This window comes from Caloenas nicobarica, chromosome 1, assembly GCF_036013445.1.
Source record: "Caloenas nicobarica isolate bCalNic1 chromosome 1, bCalNic1.hap1, whole genome shotgun sequence".
NCBI lineage: Eukaryota > Metazoa > Chordata > Aves > Columbiformes > Columbidae > Caloenas > Caloenas nicobarica.
The window spans coordinates 49,680,751-49,703,538 of NC_088245.1; the positions used below are offsets into that span (position 1 = coordinate 49,680,751).

Here is a 22,788-nt window from a genome sequence, read left to right on the forward strand (position 1 = left end):
AAAGTCCTCATTTTAGATATGACAGTACTTTACATGGGCTAGCATATTAAATTTGTCCCTTGTGCACATATTACCTCATTCATTATGAAATCCTATGTGATCAGTGAAATTTATGCGTGCACTGTGACATATGTGCACAAAGGGTACTAAGTTCATCTATGTGTCCTTGAATTCTATACGCACTTTTATTAGGTCCTTTCCTGCAGTGACCATGCAGCCTGCAGGAACCTTGAGCTGCAATTTTAGTATTCTTCTGTGTATATGATTTCTGTTTGGACATATACTACCTTAACTCAATACCTGAGAAAAAGCTTCACAGCTGCTGAAACAACAGCCTACTGACATGCGACACTTGGAAGATTATTTTCTGAAGCACCATTTATCATTCTCATCACAGTGCACAACAACTTAATATAGTAGATCGCACTTGTATGTGGCAGAACAGGTATTCTCAACCTTAACAAAACAATGCCAACTCATAATTGTATTAAATTATTAGGAGTTACAATGATCTTAAAATAATTCTAAAAATAAAATCTATGCATGCTAATGAGAAAAATTAGTCAGCATAAAAACTATTACCTGCCAGCTTTATAACGACAATCATTATAGCTAATTATATGTCTGCGGCAAGGGAATACTTTACTTCCTACAAGCATTTGGGAGCCTTCAAAACACTCTCACATGAGGAGCAGCAGTGAGGAACAGATTAACCTTGTAAGCCCTACAGTTTGAGAAATGCTCTTCCAGCAATTTGTAGAAAGAGGGATGCTGCCCTCTTTCAGTAACCCCAGTCTGTCCATTGCTTTGTGCCTATCAGCTGGCACTTCATAATTCAGGAATTTTGTGGGCAGGTACAGATTCCAGTTTATTGCTAGCACCCTAAAATGAGTAAAGGATACTGGGCTGTGGGAAATATAGCAGCTGTGAAGAGGGCAAAAGGAGAAAGATTCAGTATGACAGAATTGTCATTTAGCTCAGCTTGTAAATAAAATAACATATACTTCTGTTCACTGGGTTTTAAGGAGCTTCCAGAATACAACTGAACCTGAGAACATAACATAGCAGGAATACTGAGATAACATAATACGCAATTACAGGAGCATAGAGGGTAGATTATGTCATTCAAGAGAAAAGGAGAACACAGACTAACTTAAGATCATCCAAAGCTTGGTACTAAACCTGCTTCCCAGAGGGGCAGGATCTAAATGTAGCTTGGCTGTCTCCCTGATGAGAGGTCTCATTCACAGCTGATAAACTATAGAAGAAAAAAGACAGAAAAACAGTTGAGAAATGGCTGGAAGACTTCAATAGTGGTGAAGAGGCCAAGTGAATTTAAGTTTAAATAGTTATCTCACTACTCCTGCAACATGACAGAATGTGGGACATTGAAGTCTTCTCATTACCAACTTTGTTTAGTGCTATGCTTTTCTTTGTGATAACTAAACCATGGGAGCTAACACAAAAGGATGGGTGAGTGAGCTGTGCAAAAAAAGTAAAAAACCAACCAACCAAAAAAAACCCCAAAAAACCCAACAAACCCACAAACAAAAAAAACCCAACACCAACAAGAACAAATAATGACATAAAACTGTAGCTGTAGTTATGTTCAAGTTAAAGCCAATGTATCCTGTCCCACCACTTAAAAAAACATTTTTGTGTTCTGAAGCTGTAAAGACAAACTATCGGTCTGCAAAACATCAATGTAAGAAGCGTCTAGCAGATTTTAATGGAAAACATTACATATTTGTGATAATCCTGTTTTCAGCATGTATAAAATTATTATTTTAAATGTGCATTTCTTGGTTAAATGCAATTGATTTGGAACTGTCCTATAACTGACAAATCTTGCATGTTGGCCTAATTACTGACCTGTTTCTTTAGATGTAGGAGTTTAATGTCAGATGAAACTCTGTAAAATGCAGACTAGATTTTTTTTAAAAAAAAAGGTAATTCCAGTATAAGTTACTTCTTCACGAAGATTTTCATATCAAATGACGGCTTTGCTATCACAGCCCTCCCTTTTCCTAAATGATGTCAACCCCATTTTTACTAGCATAGCTATTGAAGCAGTATTTTTTCAGTGAGATTAGTTTATTTACCTAGCTTACACGAAGCTGCATAAATATCATAGCACTAGTAACACCAAAATTTGTGTTTGGTTTGGTTTTGGTTTTTAAATAAAAAAAAGCTTGTTGTATTTTTTCAAAGCATTAAAGGATGGTATCTGTATGATACAAATCTGAGCGCTCACTTGGAAATCTAGAAAGCACTCATAGGCTAAGAAATCACAAAGGCCAATACTACAAAACCAGTCTGAGATGTTAACCAGAGCTTTCCTGCACCAATGTATAAGTCACAAAATGGAGGTAACATGGGCCAGACCTTTCACTGTCTTTGTGGATTTCGCTTCTTCAGGTTTGCTGTCAGCTAACCTGAAAGAACAGGTCCTCAAGAGCAGGCAGGTGAAAGCCCGCTCCACCTGCAGCCAGGGCAGCAGCACCTCAGGCCCTGTGCAGCCTCCCCACGGCCCCGGCCTCCTCCGGCCACCCAGCCGAAACACCGACAGTGCAGCTCTGGGCATTGCACTGCGGCCCAGCAAAGAACCAGCCCAGCGCCAGGGTGTTCTCTCACAGGCTGGTAGGAAAAAAATGGGGTTTGAGAGTTGGTTTTTTTTTTTCATAGAATCATTTCAGTTGGAAGAGACCCTCCGAATCATCGAGTCCAACCATAACCTAACTCTAGCACTAAACCATGTCCCTAAGAACCTCGCCTAAATGCCTTTTAAACACCTCCAGGGATGGTGACTCCACCACTTCCCTGGGCAGCCTGTTCCAGTGCCCGACAACCCTTTCCATGAAGAATTTTTTCCTAACATCCAATCTAAACCTGCCGTGGCACAACTTCATGTCATTTCCTCTTGTTTTATCACTTGCTACTTGGGAGAGGAGTCCAACAACCTCCATGCTACAACCTCCTTTCAGGTAGTTGCAGACAGCGATCAGGTCTCTCCTCAGCCTCCTTTTCTCCAGGCTGAACAGCCCCAATTCCCTCAGCTGCTCCTCATCACACTTGTGCTCCAGACCCTTCCCCAGCTTTGTTGCCCTTCTCTGCACTCTCTCCAGTACCTCAATGTCTTTCTTATGATGCAGGGCACAAAACTGAACACAGGATTCAAGGTGGGGCCTCACCAGTGCTGAGTACAGTGGCACAATCACTTCTCTTTTCAAATGACCCACAGGCCCCGCCTGCTCCAGCACCCACAGAACGACGCCCGCTCGGCGGTGGCTCGGCCCGTCCCAACCACAAGCCGCTGTGTCCCAACCAAACGGCCAAATTCGGAGACAAGATAATTTAATTTGCCCCGGCCCGTCCGGAGAGGCCGCCCCGGTACAGCCGGACACCGCGGAGGCGCCGACGCCAGCACGCGCGGTAGCCAGGGCAACGCGAGGGGCGCTGCGGCTCTGCGCCTTTAACAGGGAATCGAGCACCTACACAACCGATAGGGGCGGATCCACAGCCTCACCCCCTCTCCGGGGCGGCCGACGAATGGGCGGGTGGAAAGACGCGCTGTTGGCGCCGCGGATGAATTCGGAGCTCGACCGGCCGTGACTAGAGCGCGGGGGGTTTGACGGGCCGCCGCGCCGCTCCGGCAACCGCTGCCGCGGCGTCCCGCTCCGCCCATGGCCTCCGCGCTGGTAAGGCCTCGGCGGCGGGCGGGGGCAGCCGGGGCGGCCCTCCAGAGGGCAGGCGAGCTGCGGCCGCCGGCCTGCGAGCATCGCACCCGCCGGTGGGAACGCCCAGCCCGGGGGCGGCGGAGGGTGCGGAGCCTTTAGCGGCCGTGCCCCCGCCGCGTACGGGACGTTAACGGCTCCGGAGGGGCGGGCGGGCGGGAGGCGGGGCCCCCACCTGGCGCCTGACGGTGCGCACCCTCTCTCCCAGGAGGACCCCGCTTTGATCCGGACTCTCCGGGGCCACAGAGCGGCGGTGACGGGCGTCGCTTTCAACGCGGACGGCGCGGGGCTGGGTGAGTGCCGGGGGCCGGGCGCCGTTTGCTTTCGGGCGGGGCGGCTCGCTGCCTCCCTCCTTCCTTCCCTCCCTCCCTCCCTCCTTCCTTCCCTCCCTCCCTCCCTCCCTCCTTCCTTCCCTCCCTCCCTCCCTCCTTCCTTCCCTCCCTCCCTCCTTCCTTCCCTCCCCCGGCAGCCGGCGGAGCCGCCGGGCGCGGAGGCGTGGCGGGCTCCCCCGCCCGCCGGGCGGGCTTAGGAGTCTCTGCCCCTTCCTTAAGCGACAACTTTTTGAGCAAACCACGCGGCGGGAGGAGGGGTTTGTCCCGCGGCGAGAGAGGAGGAGGAGGAGGAGGAGGAGGAAGTGAGGGGAGCGCCGAGGCCGGAGGGGCGGGGGGCGGCTCCGTGCCGCCGCTACTGCGCCGCGGCCCCCCGGGAAACCTCCGGGCCCGCCACGGAGAGGCTGGCTGCGAACTCGGCCGGCGACCCGAGCCCGAAGCGGGGAGCACCTGCAGCCCCCTTTAGTCCTGGCGGCGCAGGGGGCAGCCAGCGGTGGGTCACTGAGCTCCTCTCTGCTGGGGGCTGCTTTTAGTCGCCTACGATGAGGATCCGTCTGGTGAGAAGATGGACGTGGGTCCGCAAAAGCTGCATGTTTCTCGGCTTCTTGATGATTGCATACTTCGTGGTCGAGCTGTCGGTTTCTTCCTTCGGTGCCTCCCTCGCCGGGGAGAGCATCACCAAAGGGAAATGGGAGAGGCGCTTTTCTGACAGAGCAGAAGAGGCTATGGATTTGGCTCGTCCAGTTTATGACAAATCCCCGCCTGATCCTTATGCCCCGGGAGAGTGGGGTAAGCCTTCTCGCCTGCAGCTAAGTTCTGAGGAAAAGAAACAGGAAGAAGAGCTGATTGAGAAGTATGCAATAAACATTTACTTGAGTGATAAAATCTCTCTGCACCGGCACATTGAAGATAATCGACTGGGTGGCTGTAAAACTAAGTCTTACAACTACAGAAGGCTGCCTACAACATCTGTTGTAATTGCTTTTTACAATGAAGCTTGGTCAACGTTGCTTCGGACGATACATAGTGTTCTTGAAACATCACCTTCAGTGCTTCTAAAAGAAATTATACTGGTGGATGACTTGAGTGATAAAGTGTATTTGAAGACTGATCTTGAAAAATACATAAGCAGTCTGAAAAGAGTTCGTTTGATAAGAACCAACAAACGAGAAGGATTGGTTCGTGCACGCTTAATTGGCGCTACTTTTGCCACTGGTGATGTTCTCACATTTCTAGACTGTCACTGTGAATGTGTCTCTGGCTGGCTGGAACCACTGCTTGAGAGGATTGCTGAGAATGAGACTGTTATTGTTTGTCCTGTCATTGACACCATTGACTGGAAAACGTTTGAATACTACATGCAAACAGCAGAGCCCATGATTGGGGGCTTTGACTGGCGGCTAACATTCCAGTGGCACTCAGTGCCTAAACATGAACGTCTTAGGCGCAAATCTGAAACCGACCCAATCAGATCCCCAACTATGGCTGGTGGGTTGTTCGCTGTCAGCAAGAAGTATTTTGAGTACCTGGGTACTTATGATACTGGAATGGATGTTTGGGGAGGGGAGAACTTAGAATTATCATTTAGGGTTTGGCAGTGTGGAGGCATGTTGGAAATTCATCCGTGCTCCCACGTAGGCCATGTGTTTCCAAAGCGCGCACCCTATGCCAGACCAAATTTCCTTCAGAACACGGCACGTGCTGCTGAGGTATGGATGGATGAGTACAAAGAGCACTTTTACAACAGGAATCCTTCAGCAAGAAAAGAAAACTATGGAGATATTTCTGAAAGAAAGATACTAAGAGAGCGTTTGAAATGCAAGAGTTTTAACTGGTATTTAAAAAACATATTTGCGGAGTTGCATGTACCAGAAGATCGTCCTGGCTGGCATGGTGCTATCCGCAGTGCAGGAATAGCTTCAGAGTGCCTTGACTATGCCTTGCCAGAAAATCATCCTACTGGGGCTCACCTTTCTCTCTTCGGATGTCATGGTCAGGGAGGCAATCAATTTTTTGAATACACATCAAATAAGGAGATTAGATTTAACTCTGTAACTGAGCTGTGTGCTGAAGTCCCTGAGCATGAAGACTTCATAACTATGAGGAACTGCCCAAAAGATGGATCTCCCATCCCAGAAGTTATTATATGGCATTTCAAAGAAGATGGGACTATTTATCATCCTCATTCAGGAAAGTGCCTTACTGCTTATCGTACAGCTGAGGGACGTGCTGATGTGCAAATGAGAACTTGTAATGCTGCAGATAAAAATCAGATTTGGAAATTTGAAAAATAATCACTGCTGATTGTACGAATCAAATGGACTGTGATCTCCAAGGTTTTTACATTTGTGAGCAGATGGCAACATGCAGTTGTTTACCTTGGAATGTCTTCAGATGCATCTGTGGTGGTGTAGAAAGTATATCTGCTATGGCGAACTGTATGGAAAGCAAAAGTAAATACTGGGGTTTAGTTTCTAAAAAATTGAATACAGATGTAATGCCTTTTATTTTTGTAAAATTTTGATCTGTTATTTTCTTACTTTGGTCTGTCTTGATTATGCTAAAACAAAGTCTTTTGAGTGGACTGAGGAGGGATTTTATTTTCTTTAAAAAATACATATTAGACCTGCAAGGTAATGATACGTGATGGTAAAGAATCTTTACTTACAGAAGTAAAAGTTAAGGTTCTTGCAGTGGAATTAACTGACCTATATTGCAGGTACTTGATAACTTCTGTATCTATAAGTAATGGTACAGTAGCATGTGATTGAATTGACATTGATGTGGCAAGTTGAATCTTAAGTCTTGTAGTGGTCTGCAGTTTTCTGGGAATTTACATTCTCCTAGGGGTTTCAGGGTGATAACTAGTTGTATTACATTGAAGAAAAGGAAGTTTCTTTAGTAGATGGGCTTTGGCATTGTTTTGCAGCCTTGTGCCTAGTCTCAAAGTTACCTCATGAGGGTGAGTCAGGTGCTCTTATGCATTTAGAGTGTGGTAGCAGCTGAACCAAGGACATGCTGGCAGTATCACAAATGGGAAGAAATAGGGATGGCTACAAGTAAAAAAACTGGTTTAAAAGTAATGGAGAAGGAGAGACAGCACAGAATTGCATTAGCTACTGCTATACATTTAATATTTATTTTGCCTCTGAGTAAGCTTTTTTGTGTTAAGCCTGACATCCTAGGGACACATAGCTAATGTGACTGTTCCATGTATCCTTTTTTTTTTTTTTTTTTAGGTCTGCCAGCAGGATAGAGAAAGGAGACACAGGGAAAAACTTGGTCTCTTTTATTTTGCATCGTGTTTTGGCAACAGCTAGAATACGTCAGCTCTAGGTAGAGTTTTGAAATAATGCAGCATATGCTGCCTTTTTCTAGTCACAATAGTACCATGAGAGACCTCGAGTAAGGTTGGGAAGCTGGAGTGCTTGAAGTGAAGGGAGTTGACAAAGCGAAAGGCTGCTTGGAGGAAACCAAGATTTGTTGGTTAGGTAGTTCACAGAACAGCTTAGAGCGTTTTCTGTATCCTGTTATGTAGAGTTTTGAAGAATATTGATTCTTGAATTCTGTCACTAATCTGTTTTGAGTGTGATTATAGACAGTAGATGTGATAGATATATTGTGTACTTGGAAAAAAAAAATCTTGTGTTAGTATCTGTGTGTTTAGCTTTACATGATTTAAATTGAATAGTTATCTTAATGGGTCAGGCATCTCAGCTTTTTTTTTTGTTATTTTCAATGAAGTGATAATGTTTTCCAGTAGCCATGGTGTAGTAATTCTTGACCTGGGGCTGGTAGGTAGGAATTTGAGCTAATAAGCAATAAGAATCTGGATACTTAAAGAATGTAGTAGGTGTACTTTTGCTGCAGGTGTTAGTAGGAAGAAGAGTTAAAAGGGAGCAAGTGAGACCTGAAATAAGTGAAGACTTGCCAAAAACAAAACAAGAGTAAGTTAAGATATATTATTGAATCATAGCCGTTTCAAAGAGTTGAGCGATTTGGGTGGAGGGAGGCTAAGATGGAAGGGGAACAGAAGGAGAAAACTCGGAGCTGGGAACGTAGTATTGAATTGTGCTAAGAATGCTTGCCGCTGTGTGGCATGGGTTGTTTTAAGTCTATAACTTATTTTTAGGAGATTACTTGCAATTTTTTTTTCTTTTCCCTGAGCTGATTATTTTTTTTTTTTGGTAGAAAAAGGGAACTTCTTTACTATATAAGGGAGACATTCCTGAAAAATTCCATTCCACTTTGCAGCAAGGAATTCTTTTTGTAGATGTAAAAGTAATGAACCATTTATCAAATTTGAAAAAGCAGCCAGTCATTATGTGCTGGGGCAATATATTATACAAACTATGTGCTTTTGTGAAAAGCTTGCTGTAGACTGCTATGTTCAATAGAAATGACAAGAAAAAGGCTTGGATTCTCCTACATGGCAAAGCACAAGTTTTATGTGCAATGCTTGTTTCCTCAGATGAAAGTAATTTAATGGTGTGTGAATATAGACTATGCAACTTTTATACAATTAACTTTTCTAGGACTTGGCAAAAACTACATTTCATATAAAGAACTACCTTCATGTTAAAACTGACAAAGTGTTCCTTATTTATTTAAGCAATAAGTCGAAGTGAGTCTGCCTCTTAATAGGGATAATAGCTTTATGTATCTGAACCCTTACTCCTTTTGCCTACCACCTCTCATTCTATTTTTGTAGTTATAACAAGACTAACAGGGGAAAAAAAGGCAAAAGTAAATAACCTGGACCTTAAAATAAACAAAGTTAAATTTGTTCCTAAGGGTAATAAAAAAGGTTGGGCGAGGAGCTAGATAGAGAAGAAAAAATACCCATGCCATTTCACGTTCCACTGGTTTTGAACTGAGTTGCAGCAATTTTTCAGAAATATTCCAATTCAGTTGGTTTTCAGTGCGTGCAGGTTTCTGGAAAATCTGAAACTCTGAAAGAATTTCTATGCTGTTGGACTTTGAAAATTTAGGGAACACTTGTATATATTTTAAACTACTGATTTTAAGTGACTTAAACAAAACTGAATGTAAACTTAACACTGAATAAATATGGGAGGGCTTTGGGATTTATTTTGAAAAAATAAAATCCAGAGTGATAATTAAATGTTGGTTAGTGTGCTGCTTCTTTTTAAGTCCCTTCTACTTGTGTCAGTACATAGAGCATAAAATAAAAAACTGCCGTGAACTTGAACTTATAGGAGTTATTAAAAGTTCCATGTAAGTCATCTACTGTGCTTAGAATTCTAGATAGGTTCCCTTGAAAGAGGTTTGATTAGTAATTGTTTTCCTCCAAGTATGAAATCTTGCAAATCACTGTTAAACGTGTTTGTATTGTGACGTTGTGCCTTATGACACTGAAATTTCCAAGGTTCCTATAAAGCATGTGGGTTTTTTGGTGGGGTGGTGTTTGAATATTCACACACACATCATATGCATAGCCCTGTACTTTGTCTGACCTGTAATTCTTGCACCGAATTAACCATATTGGGGATTCTTAAGTATTTGAGGGGGAAAAAAGAGTGACCAAGAGGTACAGCTAGCTTTTAAAGCCTGGCTAAGTATGTCTCTTCTGATCTCCTGCACAACTTGTAGTCGCTACTGTGGTATTCTGGGAAATGGGAGTGTAATGGTAATTCTACAGTGTGGCACCTTTTGTCTTCATATATACATGTGTATATATGCAAATATATGCCATCAATATTCACAACTTGTAAATCGAACTTGGTTTCATTGCAAATACCATAACATTTTTTTCATGGCATATGTAAAGCCCGGATATCTGTTCAGAGAACTGCAGCAAAGCGGTGTGTAAACTTGGCCTTTGCATAATGCCAAGTCTTCACCCTTTGGTATTTAATTCTGTTATGACTCATCACCAGAAAAGCAAATTACCTGGAGATGTGTCAGCTCTACTTGGGTGGGTACAGAAAGCACTGATGATTTTTTTTAAAAAAAGCACTGAAGTTATAAACTGGACTACATTCCATATTGGAGTCAGCTCAGGGTGAATTTTCAGCTTGCTTTCCATTATATTTTGCAGTTGATCAAATACTTTAATTATGACAGCAAGGACAATTTTTTTCTTTCACCTCTAAACATGGTTCTGGCTATGTAGTGTTTTCTCTGAGGAGCATGTGCAACAGACTTGTTTGTGGTATGGGCCATCCTAACAAATCATTCTGGACCCTCTATAGGTCTTTTGTTTCAGTTACAGTACTTTAAGTTGTCCTGGGAGATCTGCTGTGGACCATTTACTGGTGGTCTGGTGACTGAAAGTCAGACCGTAGGGTGCTGCCTTAGTGAGTGCTGACAGAATGTATCACCTGGGTCTGGTCTTCATTGCTGTAGGACCTCGTGTAATCTGTCCTAGAAGGTTCTTGCTCTCCTCTTTTCGAACACTTAAATACATGGACAACATGAACTTGAGGGAAGCAAAATGCATAAAGGATTAAAAAGCAATCCTTAAAATACTGTGTTTGAGTAAACTGGAGAAGCATTGTTATGAAGTAGGCAAAATCCCTTAAAATGGAATACAAAGAGAACTAGAGAAGCTTATTTGATAATAGTAGTATGTTTTTCATATATAAAACTGTTTAAGATTAGTATTGATAATAGAAATTATTGCTGGCAATCATTACCCTGTAGACTCTTATTTAGTGCCTGTGGTTAGCAAAGATAAAATGCTGTTACAGCAAAATACTTATGTGTTAGCCATATGCACAAAAGTTGATTTTTAGCCTGCTTGAACAGGGAATAGTGTGGCTTGGCTGAGGTTGTCAATGGTAAAGGAACTGAACCTGGTTTTTGAGGGTGGTAAAATACTGGAAGAGGTTGCACAGAGAGGTGGTAGATGCCCCATCCCTGGAAACATTCAAGGCCAGGCTGGACGGGGCTCTGAGCAACCTGATCTAGTTGAAGATGTCCCTGCTCATTGCAGGGAGTTTGGGCTAGATGACCTTTGAAGGTCCCTTCCAACCCAAAGTATTCTATAATTCCTTGGCAGGATAGGGGCTGAAGTTGAACAAAGTTTCAGAGTTTTGGCTTAGAGTTTCATTGTCTGGGTTTGCGCCTCTCCCGTGCTGGTCAGGTATAGAGTCACATCAGTCTGTGTGCCTTAAGAAAATAATTCTGCAATGGATCTGTCAGTTACTCACCCTTTCCTGTGCAGGTCCTGAACCTCTCCCCTCTTATCAGCCCTGGGGTGGTGTCAGCTGGGCTGGAACTGCAGTATTGGTGATAATAATAGCCTTTGAGTGTTGTGGTAATGAGTGGGTGGCTTCAAGAGAGAAACCTACCTAAGGATGGAGAGGGAATAAATGTAGGCAACAGGGAGTTCAGAGGGACAAGGAAGACTCTTGTAGATGTCCATGTGAAAGAAGAACTTTAGATTCCTGCTTGTGTCTCATTAACTTTTAGATAATCCATCTGTGAGAGAGCAAGCTACAAGAAACCAGGCTTTGAATTTATTGTACTGTTATCTTTTGAAATAGTTCCTTCATTCTTTAGAACTGAAAGGAAAGAGTGCTGGTATTTCGCTGCCTTTGTGCAGTTCATAAGGTACCACAGGTACTTGGTAGTTAATGTGTGGTGGGGTTGTTTGTTTGTTTGTTTTTAAGAAACCATCAATCTTGTCTGTTCCACATTTCCAATGTGATGCTTTCAATTCTATTTTAGCTTATGTTTTCATTCCTCCTTTCTGTTTTATACCACGCTAGGTCACATTTTTCTGAATCAAAGGGAAAAAACAAATCATTCAAGTACAATTAGAAACAGCCTGCTGTAAAATAGAGTTCTGAAAATTTGGACGGGAGTAATATCCTGTACTTTTGTGTCAAATATAAAGCTATTGATAGGGATAGTGTGGTCCCATATCTTTTACCAGAATCTAGTCTTTTGGGAGTAAAAATAATATTTCTGTGCCAAATCCCTACGGAGAGTTTAATATCTAATATTTTGTTTGAGGCTTGCCTTGCTAATAAACAGACTCAATTCCTTTATGCTATGTTGGTGCCTGAAAGAGGTTGGGAAGGGGAAGAGCTGTTCTTTTCATGTCCTCTTCAACTTCCAGGAGGTCCTTGTTCTTACTCTCCCTCTCTTGCTGCACTAGGGGTAGGAATTTTATAATTGAGGAGTGGGAGTGTGAGTCCCTTGTTTTTATTTATGATCTGCTTGATAGCACTTAGCAGAGATGAAGATAACAGGGGCACAGGAATATAACACTCGTCAGTTGAATTCAACTGCTCATTGCTTTTGCTGCTTATAGTTCCCTGAAAATGATCAAGCTCTGGTAAAAGCCATGTCTGCTTTTTCTAGTATAGATAGTATGGTCCACCTGTAAAGTAACTGTTAAAAAAAAAAAAAAAAAATCTCTTTCTATTACCAGACTGACAACTTCACATTACGTTTTGAACTAGGTAGATGTTAGTATTAAAAAATTGGTACTTAAATAGGATTATAGGATTATCATATTTGGATATTCACTTTAGATACCTGAAGTGTTAGACATTATATTTTAAGTTGGCCTGTTTTATCAGAGTTAAACACTTGATGCTTGAATCAAATTCCATCTCAAAGATCAAAGTGAAGATGTCTCTTGTTATCAGTATTTGGTAATGCCAGATCTGGATTCATACTTAATGACGTGTGTTTGGCTTTAGATTTTTGTTTTTGTTGTTGTTCTAGATATTTAAAGTACTTGCAAGCCAGTTTGCTGAATATGTGGGAGAACTACCTGTTAAGAATTATCCTTTACACCTCCCAGTCTTCTGATGTCCTTCCAAAAGCCTGGTGTTGGCATTGCTGGCTGCCAGGCTTCTGCTTAGGCCAAGTATCTATTAAAACCCAATACTGCTCCCTCCCACTCACACCCAGTAAGTTCACTCGTGAATCCAAGTCTGTAGTCATTAGCTCTGATTTTTTTTTTTTTTTTTTTTTTTCCTCTCTCTAATAGTGGTGACCAGACTTCTGATATATCTTCTATTTCTTGCCAGCTACCTCCTCTTTGGATAGGTTTCTCATGGTGTGGAAGCTGAAGGCGCAATGCAGAGCTTACAAATTCATAGGCCATGCAGAAGCGGTGACCAGTGTCCAGTTCTCACCAGATGGGCAGCTTCTTGCTTCAGCTTCTCAAGATCGTACTGTCAGACTATGGATTCCTTGCATGTGAGTACAACCGGGTGATGCTGGCTGTGTGTTTCATTAATGCACAATGCGAATATTGGAGTGTTTACCCAATAAAAGTTTCTTTTTCCTTTCCATATCCCTGACTGGGCTTTGACAGAAATAGAGACTGAGCACAAACAACACATTTCTTCACTGTGTTACTTTGTTCTTCATTGAATATTCTGTAGTTTCCACAGAAAAATGTAGCAATTCAGAGGTGATAATTTAATGCGTGTAAGACTATGTTTGGTAGTATTTCTCTGGCCTAAAGGATGTATTCCTTTTCATAAGGATTGTATGGCTGCTCTTCATTTTGGGGAAATAAGTGACAAAGGAAACAACAAAATTTTTGTAAAAGCAGATATTTTGAATTGACTTGTCTTTTTAGACTCTTTTCAAGTTGCAGTGATTACAAGCTATTCAGGATGATCGTAGAAAGACTGATGTTACTTTAACTCTTAAGCATTTTGTAGATTTATATATCAAAAAACATAATAAATTCTAGTTCAAATACCATATGGAGGCTAATGCTGCTAGTTAATTGCACTCTTTTCTAAAATTGGTCATATTAAATACAATTACTTCAAAGTCTGTTACTCTAATATTTAATATACAAATAAGGCAAAAAATTATTGACAACACTAAGATACGTATACATTGCTTTTTCATTTGGATAAGATTTCAAATATGTTAACTTTGAGTTTTATGGGGTTTTAAACTCTTTCAATATATTTGTGTGAGGTTTTTGTTGTGTGTTTTTTTTTTTTTTTTTTTTCCTGAAGTCATGGAGAATCATCGGTACTGAAAGGTCATACAGCATCTGTTCGTTGTGTAAACTTCTCACATGATGGCCACTTTCTAGTTTCAGCATCCAATGATAAATCAATAAAAATATGGAGTGTTCGCCATCAGCGCTTTTTGTTTTCCCTATTCCAACACACTCATTGGGTTCGCTGTGCCAAGTAAGTGTTGTTTTTATTCTCTTTGTAAAGAAACAGAACTTCTAACAAAGGGTTTTTAGTTCTTAGGGCAGAACTGGAAGAAGAAAAACCTGTGCATGATAAGTGATGATCTATCACTAATAATGCCATTTTAATAAATCAGTCTTACACACACACCTTACATATAAATCTCCTAGTTGAAGTCTGAAAGCTTGCTCTACGTTAATATATGTACATATGACATCTGTTGCTGTGTGTTAATTCTTTTACTTTAAAGGACAAATAAGGTCATCTGTATTTATTTTCAGTCAGTATCCTGTTTCCCCAATTCTATATGTTTTTATGCTGTATTAACTTATTTCACAGCGTTCACTTGCTTCTAGTTTTGTTATGCATGGTAGGGGTTTTATCAGCTATTTTTGGAACAAAAGTGGTATAAAGGAATGGTCATGAGTCAAGATGAGTTAAGCTTACATAATTGAAAAAGGTAAAAGAAATGGTCTTTGTACTGCAAGTTAAGATTCTCACCCTATTTAAAGGCAGGACAGCTCTTCAAAGACAAGAAAAGATTCTTCTGTTCTGTGTGGGGGTTTTTTTTTCTTTCCATAATAATGGAAAATCTGCAGCTGAGAGGCCTGATTTAAACCTCTTGAGAAAGAACTTTAACACTGGTGAAGTGCAGAGCCCTACAAAGCTCCAACGTGTCTGATCATTGAGAAGAAAAATAAAAGGTCTAGGAAGTCATATATGGAAGTTCTTAAACAGTCTTCTAATGTCCCTGTGCAGTTGCTTAATATAAGAAATAATAAGGATTGGTGAAACTATAGACAGATCAATTTTCCTGTTTAAAAACCTAGTTCGCCAGTCTAGGAATAATCATGAATGTTTTGCTGACAGTTTGTAAGTCTAGAGAGAACTCACAGGAGAATATATATGTAGGTTAAAATGGAACGCAAGTTTTTGCTCTGTCCTCGTTGTCTTTTTGCCTATAGTTTTCTATAATAATCTCTTTGGCATCTGAAGTGATAGCCTTAGGCTCCTGTTACCTCCTCCCCTGCCCCTTTCTCTTGCTTATGGCTCTTTAAAATTATAGTTTATTGTGAAATGGGGCTGAGGGCAAGGAGGGTGTTCGGAGGAATGGAGGGAGAAAGTTTTATTACTGTGTGAAAAATATGAGAAATTAAAATGTTCTTTGAATGTTACACATTTTAATTCCAAACAGACTTTCTTGGTTCTGGTGTTCTGCCAATTACATCTTTTAATGCTCATTCAGGTAGTATCTGTTGTTTAGTAACGTATACATTTGCGTATTCCAGATATTCACCTGATGGAAGACTAATAGCCTCTTGCAGTGAGGATAAATCTGTTAAGATCTGGGATACAAGAAATAAAACTTGTATTGATAGCTTCTTAGATTATGAAGGGTAAGTGTTCCTACAAAAAAGGACAAATATAAGTGTGTAGTTTTAATGAGATTAAATCCATGTTTTGTGATGTCAACATATATATGTTGTATCTGAAAATATAATAGACCAAATTTCCTTCTACCACCCATGTGAACAAAAATAATTTCACTTTTTTTTTTTCTAAAGAGGTTGACTGGCTGCACTTATCCAGTTTTTCCATGGTCAAGAAATAAGGCAGAGAGAATTCAAATTGCTCTTGGATTTTTGAACGCGTTCATGTTTTTCCCCCATTTCAATAATGCTGTTTGTTATTGAATGCTTCAACAAGAAGAGAAGTTCAAGAATTCTCCACTTGTTGATGAAAACAGTGTTCTGTTAACTTCAGTGACCTGCCTTTTTAGGTTTAGAAAATACTTGCTTTTACTTATCTGAAGTTTTCTTAAACATCTTGGAGCCACAGTTTCAATTAAGAAATGCAATGGAATATTAATCTTGTATATGTGCTTTGCTAATTTTGTTGCTGCCATCTCTATCCTTTTTCCAAGCTAAAAGGTTATCGCTAGATGTTCTTCTCTTAGACAAAATTATTTTACTTGCTGCTTACAAACTCTTTGCAGCACTTTCTTCTAGGAACCGTGTGCTCCAACACAAGCTGTGAAGGTTTGAGTCAGAGCAGTTGTATTGTCTCTTTAACAAAAGCCAGATTACGCAGTCTGATCTGTCAGGCACATCTTGTTTTCTGTTGTTTATTTCAGTTGCTTGAAATACCTTATTTGAGTTTCCATACATGTGGATTTCACACAAGTTTGTGGCAACTCAGTGTTAACATGGCTTTCTATATCTCTCTCTCTCTCTCTCTCTCTCTCTCCAAAAATTTCCATGGAAACATGTAATCAATCTATTTTCATTAATTTTATTTAGATTTGCAAATTTTGTGGATTTCAACCCAAGTGGTACGTGTATAGCTTCTGCAGGTTCCAATCATACAGTGAAACTGTGGGATATTCGAATGAAAAAGCTACTGCAGCATTACCAAGGTAAAAACAATGTAGTTTGTATTTTCTTTAGAATGGAGTTCTTTGCAATGAAATGTGATTTATGTAGATTGTACAATTTCATTCGTTACTGGGGCAAGTGTACAAACAGGTCATGTTGGTGTTTTGTACGTAATCTTTTTACAGTCTAGCAACGCTAAAACCCCAAACTGAATCTTGATTATTCCTTTGCAATGCTTCTCTTAATTTTTAGAATAGAACGAAGCAAATAATTTGCAGAGTGGTCTATGTCCTAGCACTTTGGTTGTTTTTCCCTTAAATGAAGGAGGTTGTTCTTTGGGAAGTAGAAAAGAGCGAAGAAATAAAGTGTACATTTCCTATTAGTAGATATCTATAGTCTTTTGAATATTGTCTTCTGTAAATTAGTTCACAGAGCAGGGGTTAATTGTGTATCGTTCCATCCTTCTGGTAACTATCTCATCACTGCTTCTACTGATGGTACCCTTAAGATTTTGGACCTCTTAGAAGGAAGACTTATTTACACTCTTCATGGACACAAGGTATACATAATCTTATTTAAATGAACATCTTAATAGGTTGTTCAGTATCTTTTCAAAGGGAAAGTAACATTAATGCCATTGTGTCTTGCATCTTGCAACTTGCAGATTAGAGGACAGCCAAGTGTTGTATTTATAACCTTGTCATGAGTGATAAGGAAATGCATCAATTTTTACCTACAACCGTGCAGTTAATCTGTCAATATTGTATGCCTGCTTAATGCTACATCATAGATCATGTTCTGAATTAATTAATAACTCACTCTTTTGATTGTCAAAATCAATTATTTGACACATTAGTCTTTGTTTATTGAAAAACGGTGCTTTCTAAGGAGGGGGAAGCTTATGGAAGATAACTTTTGTTAAGAATGGTAGATGTTTTCTCGCTCTCCTCTTAATGCAAAACAAGCCTTACTTTTGATAATAAGTCACAGAAACACATTGTCTTGAGTAATGTAATATATATTTGCTTTTTCATTGTAGATTTAAAACATAAAATCTAAGGAAAATGCCACTATTTTCCTGGTATTGATTATAATAATTGTAATGCAGCATCTTACAAAGGTGTGCAATATTCTTCAATCAAGTTGTTTTGCAAAAATTTCACTACAGTTAAATTGTTCCCTATTTTATTAAAATTGAAAAATCTATATTAGATAATGGCATAAGTGTTGCATTTTAATTGCATTAAATTACCATGATTACAGTAATAGCATAATTTTACTGTGTGCCTTTTTTTTTTTTTTTTTTTTTTTTTTTCTTCTTTCAGGGACCTGTACTTTCTGTGGCTTTTTCGAAAGGTGGTGAGAAATTTGCCTCAGGTGGAGCAGATGCTCAGGTTTGTGGTATTCTCTCTTCAAATGTCTTAATGGTTTTTGAGTAGATGGGAGTTAAATATAGTATGTCACATTAACATGCTAATTACAGTATGCTGACTTGCATTCTGTCTAGTAGTATGTTATATAGACTTTCTTTAGCCTAAAGTTAAATTTGAGGGGAGAGAAAAGATAAATACATAATTTAAAAACTTTATTTTAACTATTTTCACTTGGATGTTATGATGAGAAGACCACAATACTAGCCACTTCTATTTTACATATTGAAATAAAAGAAAGATATTTGAATAGAACTAGTTTGTGTTGTAGTTCAGTGTCAACATCTGTGTTGCAACTAGTATTAACACCTACACGCTCCATTAGCTTTTCACTTCTTTTGAAGTCACTACTCAGTAATCATAAGAATTAAGCTGTACTACTGGCAATACTTTGAGGGTGGGAAAAAACCAAATCTTGTGTTAGCTTTGCTAGTTTACATTGGTGAAACAGCAAAGTACTGGATTTCATACAAGGAAGAGTTGTTTGAGCATTTAAAACAAAAAAGTTGTTTGACGTTAAACAGCAAATCATATAATTAATCTTCATCTACTGTGATAAATGTCATGATTCCAAGCTTGATAGTATTTTTGTAACTATAAGGTCTTTCGTTCTCCAAAAAGAAAAAACTTCTGTAGCCCAAGGCTTAGAGTTTCACAGTCTGAAATGTTCCTTAACACTAGTTGCCTTTTTTGTTGTTACCTTTTATAAAAAGCTAAAAGCTCAATGTAGACACAGAAAGCTGTGCTGTAGAAATGAAGATCATTTGAATTTACCACAAATCATGTTTATATTCTGTTCTGTGGCATTTGAAATATGTTTCAGCTCGTAACAGAGACAGTCTTGGAAAATAATAAATACTTTTCAGTTAAAAACATTCAGTATCATTAGGAAGAATACAGTCTGTTTCTGGTTTTTGCTTGGTGCTTCAGGTAGCACACTTTCTAGAATGACTTGAAATCACTCAAAGAAAACAAAATTGCTTTCAATCACAAGGCATTAGTAAGAAGTAGTGCCAAGACTTTCAGTCATTGGAAAAGTTAAAATGTTGGCAAACTTCCAACATAAATTTTACAAGTGGAAAAAGAAAAGGACAACAACAAAACAAAATCCCAACTAAAAACCAAAACATCCCCCCTCCTAAAAAAACAAAACAAAACAAACCCCAAAAACCAAAAAAGCGCCACAACCAAGAATGGGGAAAAGATATTTATTCTTTGAGCCATTAATCTTTTATTTTCCATATTAAAGGGTTTTTTAAAATGATAATTTTTTCAGTTCCAAGAGGAGACTTTGGTTTTTAGGTAATCCTGAATTGTTGACCTTACTTTTCCTGAGTACTTTTTTTTGAGTTTTATGACAGTATATTGTGCTTAACTTGTGGGGAAGTGCATATATTAAACTAGGTCACATGACAGAAGCTTCATCTGAGAAATTCTGATGATGGACCTACAGTATTAAGCCTAACTCAACCGCCCAAATAAATGCCAGCATAACCTGGGAATGCCCATTTTATTACAAGGCTCCTTTGAATTTGGGGCCCCCTGAATGATGTTCATGTTCAGTGCAGTCAGGTCATTGCATTTCTCCTCCATGCTGTAGGGCTGGTGGCACGTGGGATCACGGAATAAGTAGGTATTATAGTGCAAAATGTTTAAGATGACTTAGCAGTTCAGTGTAGTGGTTTCATGCTGAATGCATGAGAGTGAATATCCAGTTTCATCAGGAGGTGCTTTCTTAGGTAAATGTTGAATTTAAAAAGTACTCCTAGTAATGAATCCTGATTTTATTTACCTTACAGAAAGGCACATTTATGTCTGAAGTTTTTCCCTTTTTTGTGAATGTTCTGGTGGGAGAGAGCTAATTATTTTGCTGTTACTTCCGCTTTTGTATTGTAAGTTTTAAAATGTGCAGTACTAACCATTGTATGGTAACTGCCTATGTGTATATCTTTATCTATAGTAAACATAATAACTTTATTCCTCAGTGTCCTTTTTCCGTTGTTGTATGCACATACATACTCCACAAACATCCTTGTTTGCCATTCTGTCCACAGCCGCCTTCTAGGTCTGCCAGGAGAATTGTGATAGAATTAAGTTGGTTTAATCTAGGGTGTATTCATTTGAAAAGTTCTGGCAGATTGGCAATGTCAAGCTGATGGGCAGAGACTGGCCATGAAATTATCTTCTGTCCCTCAGGCAGTATCCAAAAGATACTGTCTGTCCTCAGTGTGAGTTGGAGGCAGCTGATTCGTCGTAATTTTATCACAGATCACTTGCTCTATACACATATTATTTCAAGACCAATACATTTGCAAACAGCAGATAAAATCTCTTTTTCCTCCATCAAAGAAGGAGAACCAGTATCTCTGCTTTTAGTTTCAAATTTCTCTCTGGTTGATGCAGAGCCAGCTGAGAGCATTGTTCAGAAGCATATTAAATATTTGAAACAAGCACTGCATACTGCTTTTGTTTCTTCTTATTTGCTTCTTTCCTCAATCAAAAAAACCCTGAACATGTAGAGATCTGAAGTTCGTGTTCCTCGCACTTCTTGGCTGTATGTGCACATGACAAATTATTTCATTTACCTGGTTCCATGGAAGACATAAGACATTTTACTCTTATTTTTAAGTGGAAGAGCAAAGTTCTACCTATGCCTTTGGAAGGTAGTAGCCTGTGCTGTTGGTTCAGTTCTTGCCATTTAGAACAGAGAAGTCATTGTGTCTGGTGACTGCCTTGACATAAAGGGAAATACTTCCTTATGGAATAAGTATTTTTCTAGGGTTGTGCATAGTTGCCTTTACACTGCTTGCAGTTGAGATATTCAAGGCATATACAGATGTTTCTGTGCTGGTTTTACTAATTTTATTACCTGTAATGGTGGAGCTGCAGCAGCATGGCCTTCCACTTTAGAGCCGTATAAAACGTATTTAGAGCCTGAGCAGCTCAAATGCTCACCACTGTTGAAAGGTCCTACTTCTGCTGCCTCCTGCCTATACCCTTGTGTACCTCAGTGCTGAGCCAGTTCGAATTGCTAAACCAGCAGAAAATTAGCCTGAAAAAATGGGGAAAAGCCACATTAAAAATGTGAATAACTTTATGCTGGATTAGATGATGGAGGTAGTGGAACTACGCAGCTGAGAAGAGGCGAGAGAGAAAGCAGGATCTCCCTCTTATAGCACAGTGAGCTGTTCTGAATCAGCTAATCTAACACCTAACTGTCCTGCAAGTGCCAGGTTCTGAGGCAGATTTATATAGTTTGTACTGACATCCATGCATCCCACTTTTCACTGTTACTAATGTCTGAGTTGGTTTGGGTCCATCTTTCTGGGTGCACTGTTTCTCCCAGTGCATATTTAGGGTCTTCCACTCAGAGTCATGAAAGATGTTGAACCTGAAGTGAACTTGTAACAATGCAAATACTTAGGAATATATTAAAAATATTATTTAGTCTGCTTGGAATTTGTGCTTCTTATGTGTAGTTTATTAACTTCTGAAAAATATTTTTTTGTCAAAAATATTTTTGCTTGGACAGGTGAGTAATTTTAAGTCAGAACATGGTCCCATCATTTTTTCTTCTAATTTAGGGAGCAGCTATAAAAATCAACAGTGGACTTTTGGAAACTGCCATCTTTTTTTATTTTCATTTTTCCCTTAGCACTTAAAATAACAAAGAACTCAAATAATGTAAACTTGTAGTAAACATAATTAAATTACTTACATATATTAATTTTGTGACACAAGATCAATATTGTGCATTATGATTTGGTTTCCTAGTCTATCCATAAGGCTGAATAGACAACCTTCTGCTATCTTACCTCTGCATTCTACTGCCTTCTGCATTTGGCCATGGTGTGACTGTTGTATATTGTGTTAGCGTTGAATGTCATTGGACGAAAGTTCAGAAAACAGATTCCTGTTGCTAAAACACTGGAACCAGGTGCTTCAGAGTTCTGTGGTACTCTGTCATTTCTCTTGTCCCCTCAAACTTTCTCATTTGACCTGCAAGCCTTTATAGGGGACAGAAATTTCATGGTATTTGACCCCTTGATATGGCAGAAAAATAACGTAGTACAGTCCAGTGGGACAGAAGTTTGCTTTATTTTATGATTATTGAGACATCTTCTAGAATGTTTTTTTAATAGATTGAACCATTCCTATTAGACTTGAAGTACAAGATACTCTGGGGAAATGCCTGTGTTGTAGTAGACATCAAACTAAGTGATGGCAGCAGGTTCATTCTGATGTTGTGATCTATTAGTATAATAATAGACTTCACTGAGTAGTTAGGTTTTGGGCACTGAATAGACTTCAAGTAGTTATTGGTATGATGGCTTCTTTACAGGTATTACTATGGAAAACCAACTTTGACTCACTTGATTATAAAGAAGTTCTTAAACACCATATTAGAAGAACACATATTGATGATCCTCCTCATCTTCTTGATATTTACCCAAGGTCACCTCATCTCCATGATGAAAAACTTCAGTCAGTTGAGGTGAGTGCAAGAAGTACTCTAATGCAGGAAACCAGAAGCTTTTGTAAATACTGCCTAACGTTTATGGTTGAATGTGTTCTCTGTATACCAGAGAACTTTTTGTTACATGTAATATTTTGGAAGTGACGATAGCTTATGAATCCACATTAAGGTTACTAGGCTCGATGATGCTGTCAGATTTGTCCTGGTGAATTCTTTTCATGCTCCTTGTGCAAGTCTGTGCTCCCCACCTGATTTAAACAAAACATAGGCTGTGTCTGGTTTCTGCTGAAGT

At 39.7% G+C, this 22,788-nt stretch overlaps 2 protein-coding genes across 2 annotated transcripts in view; both read left to right on the forward strand.

Annotated features, from left to right (window-relative positions):
• The first annotated feature begins 3,547 nt into the window (after positions 1-3,547).
• POC1B (POC1 centriolar protein B) overlaps positions 3,548-22,788 on the forward strand; it is a 53,289-nt gene continuing 34,048 nt past the window's right edge. Inside the window, exons 1-9 of the mRNA XM_065630476.1 lie at positions 3,548-3,698; positions 3,943-4,027; positions 13,075-13,246; positions 14,029-14,208; positions 15,504-15,611; positions 16,515-16,630; positions 17,015-17,148; positions 17,915-17,983; positions 22,362-22,514. Of these exons, the coding sequence (XP_065486548.1) occupies positions 3,684-3,698; positions 3,943-4,027; positions 13,075-13,246; positions 14,029-14,208; positions 15,504-15,611; positions 16,515-16,630; positions 17,015-17,148; positions 17,915-17,983; positions 22,362-22,514 (1,032 nt within the window). The 5' untranslated portion in view covers positions 3,548-3,683. The remainder of the gene's footprint in view (positions 3,699-3,942; positions 4,028-13,074; positions 13,247-14,028; positions 14,209-15,503; positions 15,612-16,514; positions 16,631-17,014; positions 17,149-17,914; positions 17,984-22,361; positions 22,515-22,788) is intronic.
• Positions 4,382-9,134, forward strand: GALNT4 (polypeptide N-acetylgalactosaminyltransferase 4). The gene has a single exon (XM_065630463.1). It carries the CDS (start codon positions 4,606-4,608, stop codon positions 6,355-6,357), a length of 1,752 nt encoding a protein of 583 aa, XP_065486535.1. The 5' UTR covers positions 4,382-4,605; the 3' UTR covers positions 6,358-9,134.